Here is a 27,285-nt window from a genome sequence, read left to right as displayed (position 1 = left end):
ATATGCCACTGTCATTAAGTCTCTTTAAATAGATATTCTACAGCCAGTTGATCAGCAGCATCAGAACGGTACCAAAGAAATGTCTCAACGCCAGCTTGCAGAACAAGTTATTGTGCAATTAACTAACAATTAGAAGTAGAAATGAATTATGTGTTCATCTTTCTTACCTTTCATCCACTGAAAGACTGTAATCTTCACTATTGCTATGGGGAGGTGGATGTGCTGGAGGGGGTGGAAGAAGATCTGCCCAGTTCATGCCAGCTTGCTTGGGAGCTTTTGGAGTCCGAGCACCCTTCTTGTGCCCTTGACTCCCTGTGAATAAAAAGAAGTACATATTTTTAATGCTTTTAAATAACTGCTAATCACTGTGCTTTGAAAAATAAAATAAATATAGTCCCATGTTCTCTTTAATTTTCTAGGAATTTCCTGTTGTGATGAGTTGGAATAAACTGGTATTCCTTCTTTTTACACCAGTTTGTTATTGTACATTCTTTGTAGAACTACTCCATGTTCTTGAGTAGTTGAACTCAACTAGAAAATTTACATAGCATAGAAAAAAACCACATGGAATACAAGAGTAGAATTGTTAATAAATAGTCAAAATGTAATAAAATCATAAAATAATTTTACAAGCAGTGTAATCAAGAATGAGCTTCCCACTTCTATTAATTACATTATAGATTATCATCTAAAACAAATGAGCTGTAGACATATTTTCAAAAGTGCCTTTCTATTATTTAATTGCTGGAACCTAAAATACAATATGATACAGATATGATCTATTAAAGTTCCACTGTTGCATTAAGTCACTGAATATATGTAATTTGTACTTGTCCACTGAAATGTTTTAGGCACAATGAAATTACCAGTTTTAGTCTAAATGGCAGGTGCACTTGAAAATAATTGCTGGCAGAACTAAAATAACAAAGATCGATGAAGTAGAGCTCACATGTTTTCAGCTACCATTACTGGGAAATTGGGAAATTATAGCTTATAATAGAACAATGCAGCTTTAACAATTCCAACAACTTTGAATAAGAACAATTATTCAGGTGGTCTTGAATCTTAACTTTGGACATGGTTATGATCAGAAGGGATTCTACCATTGTTCTTTTGTATACATTTTTTCCTTCTTTGTTGCTGTTACTTCTTTAATTGCATATAAAGTCACCATATTTTTTAAATGTTTTCTTCTTCAACTGCGACATGGTTTTATACCTTCATAGTTAAGCCTAGACACAAGATTGCATATGTTGCAGTGAGATTTGAGAAGCTTGTTATTCTCACTTCTGCTACCTCAGTTTTTCTATTCTTATATACAGTAGTTCTGCCTATTGTTGCCCCACACTAGCTGCCAGATATCAGTACATCAGTATATTTTTGCTATGCACAATTATTTTCCTGGTGTATCTTGTATGTCAAGCAAGATCCTTAAGCATCCCAAGGCGACCATCATCTGCATTCTCTTCCCTAAGCACCGTGACATATACTAAGTTCAGCACAATTAATTTATTACTCTGGTCACCTTGCTTCATTACCGCTGGAGTCTGTGGTATAGGACTATAAATTTTTAGCATTAGAATAACCATAATAGGTGTCAGCATGGAGAATATCACCTTCTCTTTTTTAATATGCATGGGCTCACACACTGAAACGTTTCATTCTGAATTTCAGATCTTAAAGCCATTGAAGAGACTCAGCACCACATTCCTGTGTTACAGACCCAGGTGAAAGGCTGATTCCTACAGGAACACCATGAACAGATGGGAGGACTAGGAGCTATGCTCATCCATCTCACCTCAGCCATTGAGAATTCCACTCATCCACAGGCACACCCTCAGTCATAATAGGTTAAGACAAAGCACAGGGTAGGATTAAGGCAACAAGGTTATCAAAGGAGACAGCAGAATAGAAAGTGAAAAGGAAAACCCTAGCCTTCATTAGCAGAACTCCACCAAGTCTATGACTGTGATCATAGCTCAGCCTATCATCAGCTCAATAGAGATAAACATAAGGTAAGTACCAGACTTACAGTAAAGATCAAGCCTATTACCAGATACCAGATTACCAGATCAAGCCTATGCGTGGTTCTGATTTGCCTCTGAAAATCTCCCACCCCTCTCCTAAATACAGAAGCTGAAACTTAGCAGTTAATGCCAATGCAATAGCAATTAAATATATTCTGTTGCTCCAGAGCACAGTTTCAGTTTCCTGGTCAATGTTCCCTGGTGCAAAAATCTAAGTTTCATTTCAAGATTTCTACAAAGGACTGTTAAGTGTTTTGCATACGAGATGCCTAGGAGAAACAAAATTTGACTTGAATTATTTGCTGTCTACATTTAAATGATGTACAAGAGTATTTTGATGTATAGTGACTGAATTGTGTAAAAATAGCTGTACACATAAATGGTCTTTAAAGTTTATGGGATTGGTTAAAAAATCTTTGGGTATCTTGAGACTGTTCTGGGCATAAAATTCTCTCAAATGCACAGAGCTCACAGATGGAAAAGGAGTCAGTACAGCATAAGGAAGTCAACAGTTAACACATAAATTAAAATAATTGTCATGACTTTTCTATCTGGAGATCATAGCATTAGCCAGTAGGGTATGAGTATTATGAGATCCAAATCCAACTTGATTTCATAGTTTTGACAGTTTTCAACCATCAACTAATGTACATTTAGATGGCACTAAGCAATCATGGGAATGCAACAAAAATGCAGGCACCTATTGAACCAGTTTTCATGTTGTTTAACATCCCTGTACTACGTAATTTTCCTGTGTCTCATCCTTTCTTTAAGTCCAGTAACACGTGCTAACAATGGCTAGAAGGACCAAACACCGTAACATTTGGAAAACATTTTAGATACTTACCAGATGTGCTACTGCCTCTATCTGAGCTGTTGTAGGATCCACCTGTATTCTGGTCGTATGACTGGTTGTATGGAATTGTTGGAGCAATGCTGTCATTTACTCGGTAATCTGAAAGTTTAATAGTATAGTTAATGCTACTCTTCAGAAACAAATCATCTTTACAGCACAAAGCAGATTTCCTGAAAATACTGAAAAAAAGAAAACATTGATTTTTTTTTGCAAGGAAAATCATTCTATAATGACAATTTATTTTTAAGTTGTCTCTGTAATTTTAAGGAAAATCATGGGAGTAGCTCTATTGCAAAGATGAAGTAAAATGAAATCCTATGCACAGGATAGTAGCAATGCCTCTGCAATGATATATAGATCTATATGGGCATTTTGCATATGAATGGATCGTCACCTTGATTGATTTTACATGGTCTCTGCTTAATTTATGCATACAAGGCAGCCAGTGGACTATGGTAGCTACTTTTTGAATTTCAAAGGTGACAAACCCACAGAGGAGTCAGTCCTGTATGACAAGGGCTGAATGGTTTGCTGGAACAACAGTGCAGCTCCACTGAACTTGGTTTACAACAGAGGAGGTCTTCATTCAAGGTCTACTACTCCCTAAGAAGATTTCTGTTTATATTGGCTCATGTAAATCCTAGCAATGCACGGGATCTTTTATGCCAATGGCCATGACAGTATCCGCATTCTCCATTTCTAAACTACTTGATACATATATGACTTTTAAATCGAGATTTGGCAACCAGATCCCCAAAACTTTTTCAGAAGTAAAATGCTCGTCTGAGAAAACAGTACTTTCATGCCAGAAAGTATTTATAATTTACAGAGAACATAAGGGAGCTGAGTTACTCTTCATACGACAAATAAAACTGCGTCATAAACAGAACCATTGGACATAAAGTAGCAACGATGAAGTATAGCATTTAACTCATCAAAATGGTTATTTCCCATCACAAAAGCTGTAGGTATAATTGTCAGCAAGATGGTTTTGTCTTAGGAAATGAGAAATCCAAGATCAGAATACTGACTCATAAAATGGCAAAAGAAAATAAAAATAAACAAAACTAAGAATCCAGTCCCCATCTGCTGCAGAAACGTTTGTGATAATGTAAGCATGGGAAAAAGAGCAAAATGATGAATTCCACACTAGAGTGTATTCTGTAATAGTTTCTCAGCCTAGCCGCATTCCACAGACCACGCTGAAGCTCTACATACTGCATATGTTTACACAGAGGATAAACAGTAAATCAACACTCTGAAATATGTATATATGACTGTCAGCAGACAATGCTTTAAGGGGGCCTTCCACACTACAGTATGCTAGAGAATATGCAGCTGTAACATACACAGTTTGAAAGATGCAGTATCTTCCAGGGTATAAAACCAAAACATACTTTAATTCCGAAACAGATATGTAATACACAGTTCATGAAAGAAAACATAATTACAAAAAAAAAAAACAAAAAAAAAAAAACATCTTTCACCCTCTAGTAAAGAGCCACAAAAATTGAATTTTCTTTTGAAATGTTTACGTCAAGGGAAGGTGTCACATTTTATATCACCCTTTGAACTCTATGAGCAGATAAGTCTGGTAGAGGAATCAACATTCCTGTAATGAAGTGCATCTTTTTACTGCATAAGTTATCACTATGCGACCACTTGAGTTACAGCAATCCATGCAAGAAGCTCAAAGTTAGAATGAGTCCAGTTCCTAGGGATACTGTTTTGCAAATCAGGTTATTAAAAGAGGTTGCATGGTAGCCCAGAGGGCCAGCAAGAAATCACATACCTATTTCTTCTAACTCCCACATGCCCTCAAGGCCACAAAGGTACATTCTGATCTTTCACGTTAACACTGAAATCAATTTATTTTTAGCTTCTGGATCCACAGACTTCAGTCAGGGTAACAAAGGAATTTAGTTTCCAAAATTGTGTGCAGTAGCTTTGCCTCTGAATATGTGAATGGAAGGCTTGCTAGAAATAAGTCTAAAATGAATTGTATAGCTCCATTTCTGTCCCCAGTGTACAATACAATACAATTTTACAGAGTTTCATATGCAAAATTTCATTCATTTACATGAACATGTAGATTTAATTAGTCTCCATCCACGACTGGGAAGAGTAGGTTGACCTATTTAAAATTTAAGGTAGAGTATAATGTAACTACCATGCATCTGGCTTATGAATAAAATATGTGGCCTCTGCCTTAACCAATCCCTTCACTACTATTAAATTTAAATTAATCTCAAATCCATAGGAAATATATTTTATACAATTTTTTTTCTAAAGATACAACTTTTTATTTGTTATAATAAATTCAATATCTGAAGGTTATCGTGGTGCTAATTAACTTTCTGACACTGTTAGCTGACAATTTCTAAACCTAAAGAGAGAGACATCTAAAAGCACCACAGAAGACTGTAACTGCTGAACCTGAAAGCTTTAGACTCCCAGCACCAGAAGGTCAAAACTCCTCTGACGCCTAAAGAGGAGAAACAAGCTAAAAACTCTTCACCTTTGTTTAATTTGTTTTGCTCCATAATGTTGTACTGTATGGGTGCAACCTCTTGCTTTTGCTGAACAGAGGGTTTCCAGTGTTTCTCATTCGTATCCCCGCTGCCATTGTTAACATTATTGCTGATATTTGACTGGATGAGTTGAGTGGTGGCATAAGGAGTGGGCTGCCCAGGTTGGCTGACAAATCTTCCATCCTTTAGATTTGGACTATTGAAGGTTTTCATCTCATTGATTTTGTTGCTTAGGTCCACGTCACCATATACAGTTGACTCAGGCAACATCAGGTTTGTCTGCTTGTTGTCCAGCTGATTGTTGTAATTTGCTATACAATCGGCTAACCACAGAGGAAAGAAAAAAGAAAAGGTCATTCTGTTCGCTTACGCTATACTTTCAATGAAATTCCCTTTAAATTTTTTTCAGTGCAAAACTATACGGTTCATAACCACAAGCTACTGTAATTAACTAAATAATTTATAGAATATAATTTACCTCATAAGCTATTACTTACAGTATTAAGTCTCTTCTGTTTCACTGTAAATTGAGATCTACTGAATTGTATCTTCTATGACTTACCTTTTTTTTTTTCCTTTTTTTTTTTTTTTTTTTTTCCTTTAGCATTGTTTCTTTCTTTTTTTTTATTTTTATTTTTCTTACGTTGGCCACATTGACAGTATGAGCATCCAATGAATCACTGCGATAATTTTCATTCAAAGGAAAAATCAACCCAAATTTTATAGCGGCAATAACTTTATGAGACAGTAATTTTGCATCAACACAGAATAAACAGAATTTAGACTTTTGCTATCAGTATAAGAAACTGTATACAACAGATTTTTACGAAACAGACTGAAAAATGATTTCATGTTAACAGAATTGAAGGGAAACAGTACAATGTTAAAGGTAACTCAGTACCCAGCAGCAAAACTTTATTTTAGCATTATTTCCTTGTACAGTATTGTATGTTGGTTTAAAACAAAAAGACAGGAAAACACTCTGGATTTTTGCTAATTGCTTTGAATTCTTCAGGGTAATGCCGTAGTGATACCACCGTCCTGGTGTGCTAAATGTAGACTGAATAGATAGCATAAATTCATTCTTCTAATAGTTATTGCATCATTAGATCAGTACTTATCACAATCATATGTTAACCAAATGTGCATTGATGCTGAGGCCACTACTGTGTGAACCAATGTGTCTGCCTTTCCAGCTTCTCTATCTTCTACGACAGTAGTTCAGCAACTTTTTTTTTCCTTTCCTTAACCAGTCTTTTAGAATACTGAATGGAGTAATGCAGTCTGTGGATAGGCATTTAGAAGGTTGAGTGAAAACAGCATTCCATGATCGTTAAACAAGAATTATCATTTTCCAGCTGATTAATGCATCAATAATTATGTAACAATCACCAGGAATATACTTTTCATCTTTAAAAATATGTAGCATTTATGTTAAAGTATTTGAATTGAAACTTTGAGTCCATTACCTGTGAAGGCTGTATTTATTTTACCAGAAAGGTTGCCAAGTAAAAATAAGTACAGAATTCAGGATTTGACTATTGTACTACATGAAATAACTTCTAAATACAAAGGACATTCAATTTCAAAAATATTCCCTAACACATACATTTTTCTTCAGAAATATTTACTGAAAAGAGGAACAAAATAATATTTGAGGAAGAAAATCAGTGATCCCCATTACAGTGATTAAGGAACAGTACCAGAACATGCCACATACAATTTATTCATTGCACACTGCATACCCCTCAGCTTGTATTTTTGAAGGTTTTACTGTTTGATTTATTTTCCTTTCTTACGTGAGTTGATATTTATTTATTGTCTCACAATCTTCTCCTTCATGATTCTTTCTTCTTAAATGTCTTCATTTCTGATTTTTCTCTCACCTACTGAGACCACACAAGTCATTTCTCCTTTCCAAGGGCATTATATTATACTGGGCAATTATATATCCAATATATTCCTAATTCCCAATAGTTTATGTGTTGGTATATTAGCCTTGTAGAGTCACTTGTGACATAAATTCTCACCTCCTTCCACTTTCAACTGCATCTGATTTTTGTATAGGGCAATATAATCTATACAACATATGCAGAAGAGACATTTTAATACAAATATAATAGAATTCCTCATACAAAGTACTTAAACAAAACTGGCCCACCTTTATAACATAAGATTTATCCTGTTAGACATTTTTGTAGCATTTCCCTTTGGAACAACATGTTCCCATTCTGTTAAGTTAGAAGAATCACTAGGAACTACTTGTCTGACCCCCAAGTTTGCAATCTCTACTTCAGAGGAAGGAAGCGCTTTGCAACACAACCAAGCTTAATACTAAAGCTAAATCAAGAGAGTATCTGATACTATAACCACTGTTATAACAGTCTGCAAGTCTCAGAAATGTCATTCTCTTCCTTTACTGAATTTGTTAAGGTTCAGTTACTCAAATCTGCCATTTGTGTTTGCTACAAGAGATGAACAGAATCAAATAGAACAGAAAAGAATAGTCCAGCTGGAAGGAACTATCAAAAACCATTGAGTCTAACTGCCAAAAGTTAGACTCACAGGGCAAGCCAAAAATTAAAGCATGATATCGAGGGCACTGTCCAGATGCCTCTTGAACACTGACAGGCATAGGGCATCAACCACTTCTCTCAGAAGCCTGTAACAGAGCCTGACTAACTTCATGATACAGAAATGTTCCCTGCTGACCAGCCCAAGCCTACCCTAGTGCAACTCTGTGCTGTTCCCATCACAGCTCCCAGGAGAAGGGTTCAGCACTGCCCTATGCCTCCTCTCCTCACAGAGCTACAGAGAGCAGTTAGTTCACCTATTGGCCTCTTCTCTAAACTAGACAGCCCAAGGGTCCTCAGCCTCTGCTCACAGGACATGCCTTCAGCCATGTTACTGGTTTTGTTGCCCTTCTCTGGACACTTCAAAGGACCTTAACATCCTTTTTATATGGTAGAGCCAAGAATTACACACAGTATTCAAGGTGAAGCCATACCAATGCTAGATGTAGCAAGGAATCTCCTCTTTTGACAAGCTAGCTGTGCTGTGTTTAATACATTCCAAAATGTGGTTTGCCCTTATAGCTGCCAGTGCACACTGCTGGCTCATGTCTCTATCAGAAATCTCTTTACATAGCTATTTGTGGGCATAATATCCTCGGGCAGAAAAAAACACAAATCCCTAATGTTAAAATCTTTCACCTTCTCCTGAAGCACCTGGCACTGGTCACTGTCAGACAGGATACAGCAGGAGATGAATTACCACTATCACATTATGGCTGGTTTCACATTAATTATGCTGGAGGTAAAGCTGTTTTGCACTTATGCAACTTCACTATAGGCAATCATACTTCCTTTCAGAAATTCTAGGAAGTGTTCCTAGCAAAAATTAGCTACAGATGCTGGCAGACTGTAGGCAATACAGAAAAGATACATTTTCATTTCTCACCAGTTACAATGATTGTGTTAAAACAAAAGGATTATCAGGTCTTTGTAAAACAAATTCTGTAACAAATAGTACTTACAGATAATTTTCTCCTTTTGTCTTCCTACTGCACTCACAAAGTTTTCTTTAAGACTACTCTGAATCCTGCCCAAGATCCTGGGATTTAGCTTTTAACGTAAGATTTCACAATTGCTTTCAGGTAGTGAAGTTAACTTATTTTTATTCACACATCCTAAATAGAAAACCAACTATCCACTTTTGTACAGAATGGAATTCCAAAGGAGGTTCTTAATGTGCCAAAGAGTGTCTGGCAAGTACTGTAGAGATGTTTATTTCTTTCTGCCCAACATGCCCAAAACTTGTTGAAAATGTCACCGGTACCATTTTGGTATTTGTCCTTCCCCAGCCAAGTAACAAAGATGTACAAAACAAAATGAAGTTGCCTTATGTTTGCCAGATGTGAGAACATACATGTTCAGTGCAACTTTTGGTAACATGGAACACTGCAAAGGCTCCTTCAGTTTTTGACACGACTGGCTGGGGACTGAAGGGAACGGAAAAATCAGGATTCAAAGATGAACAGAAAGCATAATCATGACATAGCGGAATGAAACTACATTAAATGTGAACATATTGGAAATAAAAAAGAAAAGTAAATCTGTTCTCATGTATTTTGTACTTTATGTATTTATGTACTGTGTAAAGAAAGTTCCTTAGCAAGGTAGAAACATATCTAACCTGGTCGACTGTATGTCGTAAGGTTGCCATCACTGTTTCCGTTGCCAGAGGTGCAGCAGTTGATGGAGCAGTCATTGTGATTGTTCCCTGTGTTAGGCCAAGTATCTGCTAGCCAGGGCTGTGTGGCTGGTTCACTGATGTTCAGGAGTCCTGGCCTTTAGAAACAAAGTTTGGTCACTTCAGAAACTAAACAGAGACATTTTCAAGCTGCAATTAATTCTTCACATTAAGTTTGATGCCACATGTTTCATAGAATTACAGAACAGCTTGGGTTGGAAGGGACCTCAAAGATCATTTATTTCCAATTCCCCTGCCATGGGCAGGACTATCCCTCACCAGCTTAGGCTGCCCAAGGCCCCACCCAAACTGGCCATGAACACCTTCCACAGTTTCTCTGGGCAGCCTGTGCCAGCACCTTACCACCTTCTGAGTTTAAGGGCTTAAGAACTGAAAAACACAGCTTGATTCTTTGGTACAGTTGTTTCTAGTTTTTTATATAGTCTCCTATTCTGAAGTGCTGAACTGCACATCTATGTTTGTGTGCACCCTTTAAAAGTCTGTAACACTTTGGGTTTATTGGCTTTTCTTTTTTTTTGGGGGGGGGAGGGGGGGTGGTTGGAGGGAAGAACTTCATTTTTCTTGGCATCTTTTCTCCTTATCTCTTAAAGAAAACAAGGGAAGAAAAAGGGGGGATTGGAATTTGAAACAAATAAGTACAGACCTCAAGCATGGAAGTAAGATGGATATGGAGAAATAAGATTCATTTGCAAAAAATTTGCAAGTGAATAGTCACAAACTTTTGGTAATTTATGAAGACAGGTACTAATCACTATCAGATACTACTATTGTTATGGATCATATGGAACTACTGGAAATGTTCTTAAAAAATAGAATGTTAACCTCTGAAATCGCTAGTTGAGAATACAAACTGCATGTGGTTTGTTATGGAGGATATAGTCTGCTTATGCTGCAGGCTTAAATCACAATCTCAGAATGACATTTAAAACATCTATACATCCATATGTGAATATATTTCTTCACAGCATAAGTCACCTGACAATTTAACATGGGAGGTGATGAGGCATGACTTACTGTCAGGCTAATAAACCAGCAAATACACATGCATTAGACAAATATTTTTTGTAAACCTGAAATAAATGTACAACTATGTTGTCCCATGAGCAGCCCAGCCAATTTGAAATAACCTGCCTTTATTTTTTTTTCCCCTAATTCTTAGTGAAAATATATCTCTAGCATTTGGAAAAGACAAAGCCTTCCAGAATGTTCAAGCACTTCCAAGGCTTGTGCATTGGGTTTCTGTATAGAGAGTGATACTTCCTTTGCTGCTAAAATTTGCTTTGTATTTAAACAAGTTGTCCTGCAAGAAATGTGTTGTGAGATATATAAGCAGGGGGAAATTCTGCTGCAGCCATTTAGGTGGAACTGCGGACCGAGATGTTTGCATTGCAGCTCCATGGCCTGGTACAAGATAGGAGATCATCTTTTCCAAAGATCTTTAACCTCTGCAGTGAATTACTTGAATCCTTCAAATGCTGGCTTAGTATTTGGTGGGGTGTAACAAGCAAGCAGCTGTGTGGGTGCCTGGATGCTGGCTGGAGTCAATCCACTCTAATTACTATTACTTGAATTCTGTCCGGAAGAGGGATTGCCACAGAAGTGGGTATTTTTTCAGCACCATTGAAACATGCATTATTTTGAAATAGCTGAATGTGATATTTTGAATTCTAAATACTGCTTTAACGTGCTTGTATAACCGCACTTGGCTAAAAGGCTAAACCTTTCCAAAACATTGTGAATATAATGTGGGGAAGTGAAAGCACTGAATATGAAATTCAGAGTAAAGATTTTCGTACACAAAGATGTTTCATATAGCAGAATTGTGTTTTATATTCTACTAAATACTGTACAATGTCAGATGCTCTATAAATGCCATATACTTGAATGGACAAAAGAAGCGAAGATGTTAGCACCTTGAACCAATTACAGTGCTAGACTGTGACACTGATCCTTAGAACAAGGACAGTAAAAACCAGTGCTGCTTCTTCAGCAGCTATAAAATGACTGCACACGAAGTAGACACTTCTGGGTTCATTTCTGCCCTCTGCATCTATGCGACTGTGCTTTGTCGACCTCATGCTATGGGAAGAGCCGAAAGCACAGTGGCACAAAGAGCACAAAAGGCTGTTAACTGTGTATCTTTCTGAACAACCTTGTCAGGGAAAGATGGTCTGTATCTGCTCTCTCTTATTTTCTCACTATCCTGGGGTGAAGGCAGCAGCCCAGTGATTTACAGGTTTGTCCATTCAAACATTGCATGGTAACCGTTCTAGAGGTTTTCCTCCTTGGTTTTATGACTACAGCAACAGAGCAGCATGCAGTTCAGGACACAGAGATCCACAGTTGCTTTTAATGTGCCAGATTCAGTAGCAGCAGCAGATTAATATGCATAGCATTCTAGCATACTGGGAATGTTTAATTTTATGCCTAATCTTTACCATTACCAAATTTTTGTATGGTCTTGCAAATTAGGAATAACAAAATACCACTTGTGAAACAGGAATTGATATAAGAATTTATCACCCAGCTGTTCTCCGAGATTTTAATGTTTATTCCAGTGTCATGCCAAATCCTTAACTCAAATGCTTACAAAAGGGTATGCATGGAAAATGCCAGAGGAAAAAAAAAAAAGAAAGAAAAAAAAGTGTGCTAATAAAGTGACACTGCTCTGACATGCTTTTTTTTTTTCTTTTTTTTTTTTTTTTTGCTAAAACTGTTGTTTTATGTCCTGAGGATATCTTCATCTCTATGTGGAAAAAATAAACCACTGTTTTGTCCATTGCCATTCACTAACTAATAACATAAAGCCAGTAAACATATTTTAGTTAACTCCTAAATCTGGAATAGACTTACTTCTCTAAGAAGGAGGCTTTAAATTAAAAACCTACCTGTTTCCCTCTCTTCCAGTGCAGAGGTCTTCAGAAAAATTTTCCAATAAATGTTGTTTTTTTCTCTGTTGTGTTTGTGAACCATCTATATTTCTCAATCTTCATAAATGCCTCGACTTAATTACTTCTGCTCCTTCAATCAGCTACCACCATCAGACCTCTATTTTGAAGTTAAAGTGCTCCCTCTGCTGCTCATTTTTTGAGATGCAGCTTTTACAGGTTAACAAAGCAACTCAGCTAAAAATACCCATGACCCATTCTTTGGAAATCAATCTAGAAACTAAGATCACTTCTTTCTAAGCAGAAAAATACATGGTCCAAACGTATACATTTATATTATACATTAAAATGCATTTTTTCATATTGCTGTTATGCCACCACTTACAAGGACAACTGTACTCCCAGCATCTTTAAAGGTTGTTGTACACAATTTACAGCATTAAAAACAAAGCATGTAATTACCTGCCTCCACTGCTTACGGCATCTCCTCCTCTCTGATAGGTTACTGTAATATTTAAAGATAAAAAATGAAATAATTTAAAAAGCAGAAAAGATTCCTTAAACAGTAGTATTAAACCTGCTTTTGTTTCATTTCAGCTAAGACAGTAAATGTATAGTATTTATACATGAATTGAGAATTTCATCCCGAAAGTCACTCCTTCTAATGCAAGTTTATACATAATACTTCTGTTTCTTGATAATTGCTACTCTTAGCTCCATCAAAGTTTCATATTTCAGTTCCATTCAGAAAAATACAAACAAACACACGTATCACTTAAGAAAGCAGGAAGCCATACATCAGATCGAACTTATCCTTAACATAGCTCTGCTGACTTCAGAGGAGCTACTCTGTGGAAGAATTTAGGTCATATATTTATTTCATGAATGAGTAAATGTTAAAGCTTTGCTCTACCTTATTCTCTTGGTAAGATAAAAGAGGTAGCATGATTTTATAACATACTTTACTTCCAATGTAAACAATGGCTCGTTACAGCTGAAACTACTACAAAAACACATGGTTTTTCTGAATGCTTCTGCACTTTACTCCTGGAACAAGTTTACTCTAAAAGTCCACAGAAGCTTTGAGTTTTACAACATTTTACAATTGGATTTAATAATGATAGCTTTTTTTTTTTAATCTAAACCTTTACATGTATAAATCTTGTTAAAAAATCACTGGCAGAAAGACTGCTTCCTAAATTAGTAGGAATGGCTTTTGCTACTTCATAAGCATTGCACATTAACTAAGTGCACGTGCACATGCTTTTATTTTTTTGGCAAACACTGCATATCCTTCACAGGAAGCATCATGGTTAAGAAATTATTATAAGTAATGCACCCAGAAGAATCAGTGCTATATGTTTTGCAGGCTTGCAGTGGACTAGGCAAAGGGTTAAGGAGACTGCCTCCTTGCATATGTTCATGGATTCAACATTTCCCATCTAAGAATGTGTTGAAGAAAAGCAGCCAAATTCTGCTCTTTAGAAGAACTCCAAACTGGGAGTCTGCAAGAGAGAGATAAATGCTGGCAGTGATTACAACAACAGGATTAAAATGTAGAACGCTTTCTACAGGTAAATCTTACTGTAGGTAATGCTAAAGAAGAAGGTCTGGTACCATTTAAAGTCAATAGGACGCATGACTAGAATCATGGATTGAAAAGGGATTTTTTTTCCTTTAAATGTTTCCCATAGTTCATGTTTTTCCAATTTCTTTAAAAATTCCAGTGCTATTTATTTTGCAGCTTTGACATATCTTATGGAGCTGAGGTATATTTTCCTTTAATGTTAAGAACCCAGCTGAGAAAATGCATATTAGCTAACCTACCAACCTCTGCAGAATTTCAGTAGCATGCTACAATTGTGACTGCAATAGAAGCTGTTAAGCCAATTAAGTAACAGCAAAATAATAATTTGAATTAGTCTCTACTGTGGATCTCAAAGGACTTCAGAAACGTTAGGGGCCACTCTGACTCATGCTGAACAGTAAGCAAATCCACTGAACATAACAGGATGACTTTTACAACAAGATACTATTCAGTGTGATTAAAAGCATGTGGATAAGAATTTAACCAATTATTGCTAGGTCTCTGTCAAGGAATGCAGAGAGACATAAGTTTGCTTCAGCTGCAGTCCAACCTGGAGGATGCAACACAGCTGTTGTCCAGGGGCGAAATCAGTACAGCAATTTTGAGCTAATATTTTGAGATAGATACTTTTGGCTGATTTTGCAGAGAAGGAATTAAGTGGCTTTTACCCTCCCCAGATATACACAGGGCTTCTGTGAAAATAAGTGATTTAGAACAAAGGAGAAAGATATGACCTGCCTATTCACTCAGCTTGTAGCTAAAAGGAATGTACATACAACAGTGGTGGGTAGTGAATGCGATGAAGTGTTTCCACTGCAGAGGAGAACCTGCTGACCTCCCAGACTGTGAGGCTGACTGAAGGTCCCATCTACAGAACAGAAAGGCTCTCCCCCGCTGACTATGGTGGTCTATGGCACAATTTATGTCATGGATATATTTCATACATTTTTAAGCAAAGAGAAAAAGAAGATGATTTTAAACCCACCCCAAATTCAAAATATAACATGTATAACAGGAATACTGCTTTGTAATTTTGTAGCACAAACATGTTTTAAGGCAGCAAGCAAAGAAATTTAACTGATAATTTGCTTTGATTTTCTGTATTTTTAAAAAGAGGTAACTCCTAGGATACTGATTTAATGCAAAGATAATAGGAAACTATTTCAGCAAATATAATCCCATTTTACCAATGTTGTAATCCCTTACAACTCAGCACCTAGGCTCTGCAAAGTCATTTCTCCTCCATCAGAAGTGCCTTTGACATCACTAGATGGAGGAGGCCACACTACTTCATTGCAATGCCAAGAAGAGAGCTCAGGTTGCACAAACTGACAGAAGCATGCTACAAAATGGTGTGCTTGCATCACATGGTATATGACAAAATGGTACACAGAAATGGAATAAAAGCGTCAGATACAAAGCAAGTATAGACTACTTAGAGAATAACATTATGATACTTGTCATTAATGAAATTATTTTAAAAAACTTCCAAACAGCTGGGCTGGTTATGCCAGAAAAGGAGAAACAGTACCATGAACACATGCTGAGTAACAAAGAAGGGGGGAAAAGTGCAAATATATACCTGTTGGTGTGAAGGTAAAAGACGGGACTGAAAAATCAAAACAAAATACAAACTGGTTATTAAGCTGAAGAAAGAAAGGGAAACATACCACATTAGTATAAATCTAGCAGACAGCTGAACATAAAACAAATGCAAATAACTAACCCAGAAGTTCAGTCACACTGACACAGAAGTAGAACTAAGTTTGTGATTCAAAAGATTGTCTCCACAGGCACCACTGGAAAAAAGTTTGATACTCCACTGTGCTCCTGAAGGGAATGACTGTGGTTTTGCCTCTGACTACCCTTCAGTTTGGTATCTTCAGTTTTTCTGGAGAACCTACTACAAACAAAAACCCTACACTGCTAATCATTTTAGAAAGCAGAATGACAAATTCTTAACAAAGCCTTATCAAGGTCCCATTGAATTTTATCTGTACCTTACCAAGAGAACCAAGTAAATGCTATTACGCTCAACTAACAGGTACACTTAGGCATTAAGTAAGAAAATAAACATATAGAAGAGAAGAAAGACAACTTCTGCTTTACTGTATCAAGAATTGCACCATTTCTTTTTTTAAAAAAAGCCCTAAAACCTACTGCAGCAACTCATTTTTGTTTTCATAGAAGAAATTGCTGAACAGTTATTATCTACCTTAAGGATGTAATACCTTTCAACCTTTCAAGCCATGGCTTTAGGAGGGAAAGGTTAACAATGGAACAATGACACTGCTTGACAATCTTCACTCTCACTGCCACTATAAATCCTCTTTGGATCAATAGGGCCCTTAATCCAAAATACAGAGAGATAGCATCTGCTTTTCCTATTAGCACATGCTCCCCCTCCTGTTGACAAGACAGTATAGTTTTTCTACCACTGATGGGTAAAAAAAGGCTAATATTGCCCTTTTTGATCTAATAAAAACAAAGACCAGTGTAAGAGGAATAATAAAATATTCACTAAAAGAAAATTTCAGATGGAATTTGATCAGCAAATCTATCACAGAAAGAAAAGGTTCTAGCTGAGAACAATCTCTCACTACAGTTTACGCAATAACTCTGAGGTTGGGGGGGGGTAGGCTCCAGAATGTCTTGTTTTTATAATTCAGGAAATGTTCTAGGTTCCCCCTGCTTTTTCCAATCCAATTTATTTCCAAGAGTATGATAGAGTGCAAAAAGAAGAACCTTTAAGCATTTTACCTAATCCAGGCTTGATTTATAGTACAGCCCTTTACTGTGAGAGTTCCACTGCATTTTCTTTGAGCTAGGCCTTTTCACACAGTCAACTTTAATTTAGCTACATTCAACAATATAGAACTGTCGTAACAAGCTTTCATTAAAACAGAAGGTGTATTTAAAAAACAGTTATTCAAAAGAAATCAAGTGTCTCAAAATTAACTTGCAATCATAAGGGCATGAAAAAAATCTAAAACTACTGACTCACTACTTGCCTGCAAGCTGAGTAATAAACCTAGATTTGTTTTTAAAGAAATAGAGAACAGAGGAACAGAGGTTCAACTAAATGAAATTTTTACAGCAACCACACAAAGGAACAACTTAATTCACAGAGCTTCTAATAATAAACTCGTTTGAGTGTGTAAGAGTACTAGTACAATATGTGTGTGTGGGAGTTTTAGCAGATGTCAGGCCTGAAGCTAAACATAAAAATAAACAAATAAATGCAAGACTGAAAAAAGTTTGCACTTGAAGTGATGACTTGATGCACTGTAGAGTGGCAAACTACTTTGCAATTTATATTTTCTTGAGGATTTTTTTTTTTTTCTTGAGGAATACTTGATAATGGAGATGTATACCCTGTTTTTTTGGCATGTGTTTTTGTAAAAATCCACACTAAATTAAACAAAAGGTATTTTTTTAGAAAATATTGAACAACACAGCTGTTTCAAGCACTAGAGCAATAGTTGATGCCATTAAAGTGATCGTTTTTTAGGACAAATTGTATGCCTTTTGCTTAATTGTAGGTATTGCTGAAAGCACAGCGATGTTAGTTTGATAGAACTGTAGAAAGGCAGTATGGCAGCATGCTATTAGTAAAACAAAACAGAGCAGGCCAATGCAGCAGAGTATTGAAGTCTGTCTTATCTAAGAAAATCTAGAAGAACAAAATTAAATTTGTCCCTGATCTCTGTGGTCACAACTGCAATAAAACCACTTGGCCTAAAGGCTACCCAAAGCATTGATATTTTAAAAGCACGGAGGGCACCTGAACACTGCACCCTCGCACCCCCCCCCCCCCCAAAAAAAAAAATGTTTTCCGGTTCCCATCCACTCAGTTGCTAATTTTAACATTGCTTCTTTTTCACAGCAACACACTGCTACTGTTAAATACATTGTGTTCTCTCATCCATCATTTATTCAATTTGAAGTGACTAAAAAATGCAGTCACATGACACCCTTCCTCCACTGAGATACGTGCAACTTTGTAGCCTAGGTCTGTTTTTTGATGGCCATAAATACTGAACCAAAATCTCACTATTCTTTCAAAAGCATTCCATTTTCTAATTAATTCCAGAATTTATGGTTTTCACTCCATAAGTGCCTACAAAGTATTGGTTTGAGATGTAATGAAGTGCATCGTACTAAATTCAGCTTTACCTTCAGGGCTCAATCCAAAGATTATTGTATCAGGAGAGATATTTTTTTTTTATTCCAGAAGATCTTTCAGGTAGATATTCTACTTTTGTTTGACATGGAATATAATGTAAAGCACTGCTTGCCCAACAATCTGACATAAAAGGTACTGGTAACATGAAAACTAAGAGTGCTTTAAAGTTAGTCCCACTGCTATCCTTGTAACTGAGCGCAGATGCAAGATTTGATAGCCCCAGAATTCAGTCCCAGACAAGGGTCCCTTGAGAGCATTTATGAAAGAGTCTTGGAAAGTACTATGTACTGTTGTGCTTTCACAAACAGTCTTCTCACCACATTCCCAGGAATATAAGGAAATTCAAGTACACACACCAGAAGCATCACTGTAATCGACACCACTGTTAGTATTCTTAGCAGTAAGCAAAAGACTGAATAAGAGGGACAATAAGCAACCAACCAATTGCTTTCTTTTCAGATGGTTCAGAAAGTTGGGTAGTAAGGACATACTGGAAGCTCCCAGATGTAAATCCATCTTGTACTTTCCTCATTCATAAAACTACCTTTACAAAAAGCTAGTCTAGATATTTTTCTAAATGCTCGTACCTTAAAGTCAAGTTAAAGTCAAGCCAACATGTTGCATAAATAATAGTGCTTTCTACATAAGCTACTTATTCAAAGTTCCTGAAAACATTGGCCCAATTTGATAAATCCTGCATAAAATCTTAAAAGAGAAAGAGATTGATGATGAATTGCCAGTAAAGAGGCATTCAGCAACTTGGAGATTGAAACATAGTATGGCACCTTTTCTGATACCAGCATAAGTACTAGTGAGTCCATTTCGCTTCTTCCTGTGGCGATACAACCAGATGCTGAAGACCATGAGGATAATCCAACAGGCTGCACCAATTCCAGCAATAAAGGCAGGCTGTTTTACTACGTCAGAGATCTGCTGGGCTAAACTGACTTGATCTTCTGAAGATACAGGATTTCCATGCGAATCTGAAAAGAAGGACATCACAAATCTCTAGTTAATCTGAATGAGCAACTGCAAGAGGCAACACGAAAAGAACTGACAGGACTGTATCCAGTTCTTCAAGGCAATATGCTTAAGATTGCTCATCAAAATCTCTTCTTATAGATCTGGACAGAAATATCTGTTTTCAATATACAACCCATTCTTCCAACTCTACTGGCTTCTGTTTGTAGTGATTGCTACAAACAGATTTGTTGTTTTTTTTTTCACTCTAGCAAACAAAAACAGTCCCAGAAAATTCAAGAGGACAAAAAAAAACCAACAAAAAAAACATAGATGAAAGCTCAAGTACAGAACAAGCTTAGTGTGTTCTTAGGGCTCTGTGAAAATGCAGAAGTCAACTACATATATATATATACATTCTCATAACAGAAAGTCACAAAACAAAGACAAATTCAAAGAACATTCTCCTGATGTTAACGTTGAGGGATATATTTTAATTTAGCAGTTTCTGACAGATGGCTTAAATATCATATTACACAGTCCATGTACTCTTTGCAGGTTCCCACTTTGACTTCAATTAAAAAAGACTGAATATTTAAGAGTTCATAAAGAAGTAAAAGTACAAAATAACCAGTTCTGCTCACTTAACACCACAGAAAAAACTCAAAGATGATTAAAAAGGAGTTCTGAATTGTTAATAATAGTCAAGTAGTCTTATTGTTACTGGACATGCTGCCTTCTTCAAATACTGTTTATCCCTAAAATTCCCAAATTAAAATAATGAATGTGTATTTTTTCCACGATTTTTTTTTTTTTTTTCTTTTTCCTCTGTAATGAAAGCACAAGCAGTGATCAGTCTTTTGTTCCTTTTCTGCATTATACTTTTGCAAGAACCTTCTATGAACGTTAGCAAAAATATTCAGTCACTGAAAAATGCTAACTGGAATGAAGCAACTCAAAGATAAAATACTGTCTTCCTGATTTCTTAACCACTACAGTGAGTTCTCACTGGAAATTTCATCACTGCACAGGCAAGAATTTGAAACCTTTAGTCAGTCAGAGCGGATATTGCTTTACACATTCCATGTTTAGTCTTTGAAAAACCTATTTTTATTTTTGTGTAAATTCAACAAGGTTTTATTCAACAAGGGTTTTTTGTTTGTTTGTTTGTTTGTTTGTTTTTAAATTATGGATAGTGACATCATATACTAGAGTAGAAATTAGTGTTTTTAGGTGAAAGATATTGTTACAAGTAACATTAATAGAAACTACATATGATATGAAGGCCTGTTCACTTAAAAACCATCACATTTTCTCTAAGGACTAACAAGTGACTAGATTATATTTCTGTGGCCCATCTTGTATTGTTCCAAAATAAGCCTAAACAAAATAACAATACAAAAGAAACTAACAATATAACTATATAACTAAAAAAGAGCAATATAAAATGGATATGGAATGAAAACAAAACCAAAACCTCCTCTGAAAAAGGATATCTTCATGAATGGGAAATGATTAAATTAATAACAACCCTTTTCCAGTGAAGAATTTTACATTTCATTTTCGGTGATATATCTGTTTGGCCAAGGAATCATCACTGCCTTTGACTGCTACCTTATTGGAAATTTTATTTCATATTTCCAGCCCCTTTATCTTCTGTGATCCGAAGCATACTGGCTAGTCTGAAAGTTTACCAAGCAGACTCATTCTTTTCTTACTAATACACTCTTTGTGTCTGCTGTGTTTATAGATTTCATGCCTATTTGTGCAAGGTTAAGATGGGTTGCATCAGATTTTATGGAGACAGCCAAGCGAAGTTCCACGCAAGTGGCCAGATGGGCTTAAACATATAAAGTATACTGTGACTAATGAATTAAAACTGTCACTCTGCTTCTCATCTTTTGTCTCTCTGCAGCTGAGGCCATATTAAGATATGAAAACTTGCATCACCAGTCTGTTTGCAAAATGAGTGACCCTACTATTTCTTTATCTTTAAAAAGCTACTCCAACTAGTACTTCTTAATGGAATAGAAAAAAATATTTCCAGACAGCTTATGTCCCTGAATACATTTAGAAAATTGATAAATGTTTTTCTCTAATCCTTTAAATATATATATTTAAAACAATAAATCCAGAAAATAATAAAAAACTTAAAAGCTAAATGAAGATGTTTTTAAAACATATCAATAGTAAAAACATACAGAAATACAGGAACTTCATATACAAACATTTTGCATTGCTCAGTAAATGCATATCTGAAGATTACAAAATACTGGAGAATCTCTTTGAACACTCATTCTTCTAATTTTTAATTAAGAATCATTCCACCGTATTATGTTACTAGCTATTGCAAGCATAATAACAACATAATTATATATTTGCTGTTAAGAAACAAGGCTTACACTACACAGCATACGTGCAGACTGCAAGTGACTTTACACTGAATTAACTGTTATATACTTACATACATAGTGACAAGAAAAATGAGCATGTGTACATGTATATTCATACACACAACACAGTAGAAAAGAAGAAAGAAGGGCTTTCAAAAGGCCACATTTAATCCATGTACCACGCTTATGATTTAAAAATAGAAATCAAGCTAAATATACAGCAAGGGAAAGAAGACCTAGTGAACCTGCCATTACTAATAATTTCCATATACAGTGTCTTGGAAGCCTTTCTTTGAGAAGGGCAACTTCACTCTCTGCCACAGCCCCATGTGAGATCAATCTGGAAAAAACCTCTCGAATGAAAAAAATACTTTCCCTTCATCCTAAGAAATTTCTGGAAGCTTTGACCAATATATAAACAGTTCATAATCAACATTCCTGTTCCTGCTTGCACTCCTCAGGGAAACATGCCAAAATAATAAGCAAACATAAAGATTGTAAGGCAAAGTGCATCTTAGTGTCGGAGCAACTGCCATAGCTTATAATGTACTTTAGAAGGCCTCAGAGTTGTTGGAGCAGGCTGATCCCATAACTGCCTGAAACCAGCATATTATCACACTGACTCATCCCCTTTTCTTCTACCTTGAGATAAGAACCTCACAGAGCATGTTGATTTGGCTATTGCTTACAGGCTCTCTGATACTGACTGTGCCAAAGCTCCAAGTTTCAGACTTCAGTGAAAACTCATTACAATTCATGTCACATAGAACTGTGAATTTTAATTCTCTATGTAAAATATTCATGTAAATAATGTAAAAATCAATGTTTAAGTTGTCAAATGCTGAACAGATTACTAATATAAAATTAAGATTGGAACAGTGAAGATTTAAAAAGACAGGAAATTCCAGGTTCACAGGTGTGCAGGTAACTTCAATTTTGCCCTGTATGTGTACAACATATAGTACAGTACTTGCCAATATGTCTGTCTCATTTAGTATACAAATGTACAGTAAGAAATAGGAAGATATCATTTTTGTGAGCATTGGTAATTTGGGCAACTCAAAACCAGCAAAACACTTGGAATCTGCAACATGATGTCTGATGTTTCCTCAAATACATGTGGTGTGGTACATTATGAAAATTACACAATAAAATACAATCCAGTTAAGAAAATGCTATTTTGTCTCCTCTCTGGTAACGCGTATTTCTAAAATTGGAAAAATACCGTTTTTGTAAATCAGTCCTACAGCACACAGCTTGTGAGGAGTCAACCAAAAGTTGGTTTGGAAGGACTTGCTCTGTGAGGAAAAAAAATCTCCTCTTACCAAAGGGGATATCAACAAAACCCACCATGCAACTACCATTTCAGAACTACTTGAAGGGCTGACAGAATATTATCTCTAAAAAAACAATTAAAGTAATGATTCAATGAGACTTCCATAGCACGCTGAGATATCCAATATTTGAATAATGTACTCAATATTTATAAAATTTCTACAGACATCTCAATAAATAATTGCATCACATATATTAATAGGAATTATGCATTTATGAGTCATATTAACTGGTGTGAGGTCTACCAGGACTGGCACCCTGTGCAAAATATGTTGCAGGATATTCCCTTTTCGTGACTTACTTGAAAACTAGCATATGTTATATTACTGAGATATTAGAGAATCACAGAATCACAGAATGGCTTCGGTTGGAAAGATCATCTAGTTCCACCAAGGCAGCATAAGCAAGGTAGTCACTGTCACAGGTGGTATCACATCACTGGACAGATGTAAGGCTAGAGATCAGTTTGATGTGAAAATTCTTATCTTTCTGTACAGGGCAATTTTGTAATCCATGTGACAATAAAAACATTCTATCAAATTTTTTCAGTACAAATTTTTTTTCTCCACAGAGAAACATGAGGATTTACAGTGAGCTGTGGATATGAAGTACACTTTTTTTTTCCTTAGTGGCAAAGATCTTTCTTTTTTGTTATGTAAAATATCAATTTGCCAAACAAACAAAGAATGATTTTCCAGGCCTTGAAATAAACAGAAAGCTGTAAAAGGCCACTTAAAAATTCTAAGGAAGATTTAATGGCAACCAAAGAGGGTGTTTTAAGGAGACACGTGATTTTTCAGCTGACTTCATGATTTTAAACATCACAATATGATAACAAGAGAGTATATTGTTGGCTTGCTTCAGGAGGCACGCGAGTCTCTGGCAGCGCAGCTCAGTGAGCTGCCTCACATCAGTAGAGACACAGAAAACGGAAGAGCTCTGCGCTTACAATTTGTACCTGTCTTTGTATCAGGTTAAGTGTGTGCACAAGGTCACTTATCACAGCTCAGCTGATGCATGGTATTGTGATTGCACACCTCAGCTCTCAGAGAATCCAATTTCTCTATTCCTCCCCTCTTGTTCTGGAAGGCGGACTATGGGAGGCGAAGCTTCCTCCTTTCACACACCTGGCTGAAATCTGCCCAGCCATCGCTCACAACAGTCACAAACTGGTGAGCAACCTGCATAGTGCACAGCCTCAAAAATGAGTTTGGTGTGTAAGAGAGTAGGTTACAGTGGGGAAAAAAAGTCTCACATTAAATCTCTTCTTCAGACATTCCAAAGCCAGCCACAATTCAGACTCATGCTTCATAGAATCACAGAATCACAGCATTGCCTGGGTTGAAAAGAACCTCAAAGATCATCTAGTTTCAACCTCCATGCTGTGTGCAGGGTTGCCAAACACTACACCAGGCTGCCCAGAGCCCCATCCAGCCTGGCCCCAAATGCCTCCAGGGATGAGGCATCCACAACCTCCTTTGTTCCAGTGGGACACCGCTCTCTGAGTGAAAAACTTCCTCCTAATATCTAACCTAAACCTCCTCTGTCATAGTTTAAAACCATTCCTCCTTGTCCTATTACTATCCACCCACGTAAACAGTCTTTCCCCATCCTGCTTGTATGTTCCCTTCAAGTACTGAAAGGCCACAATGTGCTTTTCTGCACACTGAACTCATAGTTCCAAAACAAAACAAAAAAAGCTATTATATTAATTAAGATATCAGAAAAGACTTCCTGAATGAATAGTTGGGATCAGTGAAAAATGTAGGAACTTAAAGGCAAACATGCAGTTCTCAGAGCATGTTGGTATAGGGAGTCAGGACTCTTTCAAACCTTCTAAAAGGAGCATCTTTCCTCCCTCTCTCTGGCTTTACTTCCCTCTCACTATAACCATGTAATTTATTGCTGGTGAAAGGTGCCAACTGATGACATCAACAAACTAATTTTCTATCTTCAGAAGAGCTACTAGAAAACTGCAGTGTCTGCTCCACGCCCCTGCTGGGACTGCATCCAACAGCTAAGAATGCAAGTCTTTGCGGGAATTGTAGGAGAACTTGAACCTTTTCACAATGTAGTGTTAAGTAAACTGGAGCCATTCACATGCCTTGAGGATTTTAGCTTGATCTATACCAAATAAAGAATATTCCTCTTAAGTTAAAGTACTAATTTTCAGCAGCTCCTGCAGTTGTCTAAAGGATTGCACAACTGTCTGGGTAATCCTTTGTATTGTTTTCAGTGACATGGATCCCCCAAAGTCTCTTCTTTCCACATCTTTGTCATGAAACTGTAACAATCAAATTATGGCATTTTTCCTACAGAATATGTAGTTTTGGCTATGCCACTTAGAAGCAAGCAATAAAAAATATGAAATCAAATCCCAGCCACTTAGAAATATATGGTTTTTAGCAGACTAAAGGCTTACTTCTGCATTTGAACAGCCTTTGAGAAAGACGATTGCCTCATGCTTTCTAACATGGTATCAGTAAAGGCCAGCATCAGAAAAGTTGGCAAAAAACCCTGACAGAACATCATTCATTTCTTTTTCCATTTACCAAAACTCCAAAGTGGTTAAGTTGCATTATACAGCTCACCTTCATTTAACATTTACTTATCATCAGAGAAAAGGAAAAAAAAAAAAAAGTGGCCATAAGGAATTTGGCTTTGAAATTCTAGTCTACCTTTTAATTTACACTCATTAATCTTAGATTTTCTAAATCTAAACTGTACAGAACAAACCTAAATTTGAATGGAAAACGGACTGTAGAGAAGCACAATCTAGCAAATAACCATGACTTTTTTTGGACATATTAATGGAAGATTACATAAACCATATGCAATTCTTTCTTAAAATCTCTATTAATCATATGCCTGTGTAAGCCAAACAAATTAAAGATAATAGTTGGAGAAGTACATAGAGGTGATAATAATTGGGGAAGTATATGTAAGGTTACTCCGAAAGCAATGCCTCCTACTTATTTCCACAGAAACTACAACAACTAAAAGAACACAATAACACTATTTAGTAGAGCAATTTCTCAGCTACAAAACACTATTTTTTCACACCATTAGCTATGCATTTTCACCAGTGATAAAGAAGAGCTTGTGTGCTGCATTCGCAAAAATCTGCACCAGCTGACGTGATCCAATGTCAGCATCATACTGTTGAAACACACCACCCACTGCCTCACTGTGCTCACATTCACTCTTTGGTCTCCAAAAACATTCAGCAAGCATCTGTGAATGTCAGAATGTGCTGTTTTTTTCCACATGGAAGGAAGGACTCAGTGACACACCTTTGTCTCATCCAAGCTTTCATGTCAGATGCCATTTTGTCAGAGTGCTCCTCTGCTGCCTTCTGTCACATGGCCACAAAATGTAAAGGAATATTGGTGGGAAGATTCAACCTCTACTGCCATATCACCAACATCCACCTCTGATATTGTGGGCCAACATCATAAAGCAGGAGGCATTACTTTCAGAGCAGCGCTTGTACATGTAATTTTACAGCAAATATATTACTTGTTCAGTCCTGTTTTCACACACAATATTTATGCGGTTTTTAAATAAAAAGTCAAGTAACAGGGAAGGTCTACTAGTGATACAAATATAGAAATGAAGTCCAGAACAAAAGATGTAGTTTTTTTTTTTTGTGATTATATATATACTATATGGTGTAATGATAAGGTAGCCTGGTACTACCTTATCAGGTAGGTAAAGCAGCATATGACTATACCTAAAATTACTTTAAATGCTCTTCAGTGATTCAACAGAAAAGAAGCCTTTCTCCCAGGTATACCCAAAAGCAATGTCCTTGATGTGCATTTATTACAGAATGTTTAGTTTAGCTTAAGTTAGGAAGTCAAGATAATTGTAAATCACCTGGTACCTTTTATTCCTCTACTGGGGAGCTTCCAGACACAGCTGATATTTATTTTTTCTAATGCTAGCAAGCTCCTGTTTTTTTTTGCATCAATATTCTGATCAAGACAAATCACCTCTCTGAACTAAAGTGAGCCAACATTTAAGGATTCATACTACTCTACATGTTTTATTACACCATTATTAAGCTTGAAATTTCACTTTGATAAAATCAGCAACCAAGAAACAATACTGAATTTGAAGAATCAAACATTTACACTGATATACTCCTATCTTTAGAATGCAGTTTCAAGACAAGTTTAAAACAAGAAATGCCAAACCCTGCCCATGCAGAGATCAGGTAACATTATTTATTTAAATTGAAAGTATT

General features: G+C 36.3%; 1 protein-coding gene across 1 annotated transcript in view; it reads right to left on the bottom strand.

The window, feature by feature from the left end:
- ROBO1 (roundabout guidance receptor 1) overlaps positions 1-27,285 on the bottom strand; it is a 606,013-nt gene that overhangs the window by 17,600 nt on the left and 561,128 nt on the right. The window contains exons 19-25 of the mRNA XM_042809975.1: positions 19,134-19,331; positions 15,745-15,771; positions 13,037-13,079; positions 9,609-9,763; positions 5,402-5,737; positions 2,875-2,982; positions 168-312 (exon numbers count right to left, since the gene is read on the bottom strand). Coding sequence (XP_042665909.1) covers positions 168-312; positions 2,875-2,982; positions 5,402-5,737; positions 9,609-9,763; positions 13,037-13,079; positions 15,745-15,771; positions 19,134-19,331 — 1,012 coding nt within the window. The remainder of the gene's footprint in view (positions 1-167; positions 313-2,874; positions 2,983-5,401; positions 5,738-9,608; positions 9,764-13,036; positions 13,080-15,744; positions 15,772-19,133; positions 19,332-27,285) is intronic.

The sequence above is a fragment of the Centrocercus urophasianus genome, unplaced genomic scaffold (assembly GCF_019232065.1).
Source record: "Centrocercus urophasianus isolate 14NV4802_14NV808 unplaced genomic scaffold, USGS_Curo_1.0 seq_12, whole genome shotgun sequence".
In the NCBI taxonomy this organism is placed as follows: domain Eukaryota; kingdom Metazoa; phylum Chordata; class Aves; order Galliformes; family Phasianidae; genus Centrocercus; species Centrocercus urophasianus.
This window is presented reverse-complemented; position numbering and strand designations above follow the sequence as displayed.